General features: G+C 46.7%; 1 protein-coding gene across 1 annotated transcript in view; it reads right to left on the bottom strand.

The window, feature by feature from the left end:
• Positions 1 to 684: 684 nt before the first annotated feature.
• LOC138359459 (S-antigen protein-like) overlaps positions 685 to 2,500 on the bottom strand; it is a 55,060-nt gene continuing 53,244 nt past the window's right edge. Inside the window, exon 4 of the mRNA XM_069318646.1 lies at positions 685 to 750. Within this exon, the coding sequence (XP_069174747.1) occupies positions 685 to 750 (66 nt within the window). The remainder of the gene's footprint in view (positions 751 to 2,500) is intronic.

Below are 2,500 nucleotides of genomic sequence, written 5' to 3'. Positions count from 1 at the left end.
TGTAGCTGCCTCTACCTCATAGACTCTGGAGAGGGCGTCTGCTATGATGTTGTCAGAACCCTTGATGTAGAAGATCTCCAGGTTGAAATTCTGCAGATACAAAGCCCATCGTAGAAGCCGTTGATTTTTGAATTGGGCTTGCTGCAGGAAGCGTAGAAGATTGTGGTCCGAGTAGATGGTGGTAGACCGAGCACTTTGCAGGTACGATTCAAAGTGCTGTAAGTTCAGGACAATGGAGAGAAGTTCGTTTTCGATAGTGCTGTAGTTCTTCTGGTGAGGTTTTAACTTGTAGCTGTAGTAGCCAACAGTAGAACCTGCTCGCCTCGTTGTTGCATCAGGACGCCCCCGATGCCGGTACCACTGGCGTCGACATGGAGGATGAAAGGCTTCGTGATATCTGGTGAGGCGAGAATAGAATTAGAACAGAGCATGGATTTAAGTTGTTCAAAAGCAATGGTTTGCTGAATGGTCCAATGATACCGTTGCTTGGGGCTGGTTAAAGTGATCAATGATGTCGCCACCGTACTAAAATTCTTCACAAACCTACGGTAGTAGGAGGCAAGACCAAGGAAGCGCAGGAGCTGCTTCCTGGTGGTAGGCTGTGACACATCCCTTGGAGTGTTTCCTTATGAGATGCTCTACGGCCGTAAGTGCCGTACCCCCCTCAAAGCTTTTAAAGATTCGCTATGCTCCAACACCTTCGGTGATTCTCTTCATGTGCCCCAGTTTCTTCAAAACTTGAGGCACATTCTTGAAAGAGTACATAAGTGTGCTAGTAACAATTTAACAAAGTCTCAAACTAATATGAAAATTCATTTTGACAAGCAAAGTAAGATTAGAAAGGTTAATGTGGGAGGACTTCGTCTTAGCATATTTCCTATCCCAGGTTCTCCATTCCAAAGCAAATTCTCAGGTCTCTATCGCATCAAGGAATGCAGGAACAACTACAATTACGTTCTAGAGACTAGATAGGCGGCGGAAGACCCAACTGTGCCACATCAACCTATTGAAGCATTATAAAGGTATACCTCCCACTGTGTTAATGTTCCTCTCCACCTTCAAGGATCCGTACCTTCAGCAGTGAGAACTTACCCTGCTTCTCCTCCTGAATGCACTGACTCTGAGTCCGTGCCACCCAACACCGAAATCCTAAAAGATCTTCCCCACTATTTTCAGGACACCCACAGTGCTCCTCTCATCAAGTCTTCAACCAACACCTGAAGTTGTTCAACAGTGATCCCCAGGAGTGTACGGTAGTTCAGCACAACATAAAGTTACTTCCTGGTACGATGCCGATCCGCCAACCCTTTTTCGCATCAGCCAACAGAAGAAGGAAGCAATGCTTGCTGAGGTACAAGTACCTCCTTGACCATGGGCGGCTGCACCTTATGAGTCCCTGTGGGCCTCATCCTGCATCTTGGTGCGGAAACCTCATGGTAAGGTGCGACTCTGTACCGACTTTCGCAAATTAAATGATGTTACCGTCAAGGACTCCTACCCTTTGCCACGAATCGACGATATCCTTGACATTATCGGTAATGCAACTTATTTTTCACAGATTGACTTGATGGGCTACCACCAAATTAGCCTGACGGAGCAGGCTAAGGAAGATATCTGCCTTCACCACTCCCTTTTTTTACCCATTTAGGTATGAGCAGCTTCCCTTTGGACTGTGTAATGCCCGGCCACCTTTCAGAGAGCTGTCAACATCGTTATCCAGGGCCTTGACAACACCTATGCCTGCTTGGTTGTCATCGTTGTGGCAACCACCACCTGGGATGAACATCTGCTCCAGCTAACAGTGGTTGTTCACCAAGCTCCTTAAAGCCGGCCTCATCATTAATTTGGGCAAGTCTACCTTCTCCAAAGGTAAAGTACGTTACCTTGGTCATGTGATAGGCAGTGGGAAACCTAGCTCCCTTAAAAGTTTATCAACAAGCCATTCAGCATTACCCACGACCTACCACCAGGAAGCAGCTCATGCGCTTCCTAGGTCTAGCGTCGTATTATCGTAGATTCGTGAAAAACTTCAGTACAGTAGCAACACCACTCCTTAACTTGACCAGCCCTAAACCAACGATATCACTAGACAACTTCACAGTCGGTTGCTTTTGAACAACTGAAGTCTCTATTGTGCACTAATCCCATTCTCGCCTCACCAGATGTTACGATGCCCTTCGTCCTCATGTCGATGCCAGCAGCACCGGCATCGGGGGGTGTCCTTATGCAACAACGTGGCGAAGATATCCTTCCTGTCAGCTACTACAGCTACAAGCTGAAACCTCATCAAAGGAATTATAGCACCACTGAAAAGGAGTTGCTGGCAATCATCCAGAGCATACAACACTATGAACCTTATTTACAATCCTCTCCGGTTTCTGCAGCAGGCCCAGTTCTCCAACCAGCGTCTTCTCTATGTGCTTTATCTGTCTCAGTGTGGAGTTAAAAATGGTAGTCTTAACTTTTTTTGTCTTTATGTGACTGGCATTCCATCTGCCCT

Source organism: Procambarus clarkii, chromosome 8 (assembly GCF_040958095.1).
Source record: "Procambarus clarkii isolate CNS0578487 chromosome 8, FALCON_Pclarkii_2.0, whole genome shotgun sequence".
NCBI lineage: Eukaryota > Metazoa > Arthropoda > Malacostraca > Decapoda > Cambaridae > Procambarus > Procambarus clarkii.
Note: the sequence above shows the minus strand (reverse complement) of the source record. Positions and strands in the feature narration are given on the sequence as shown.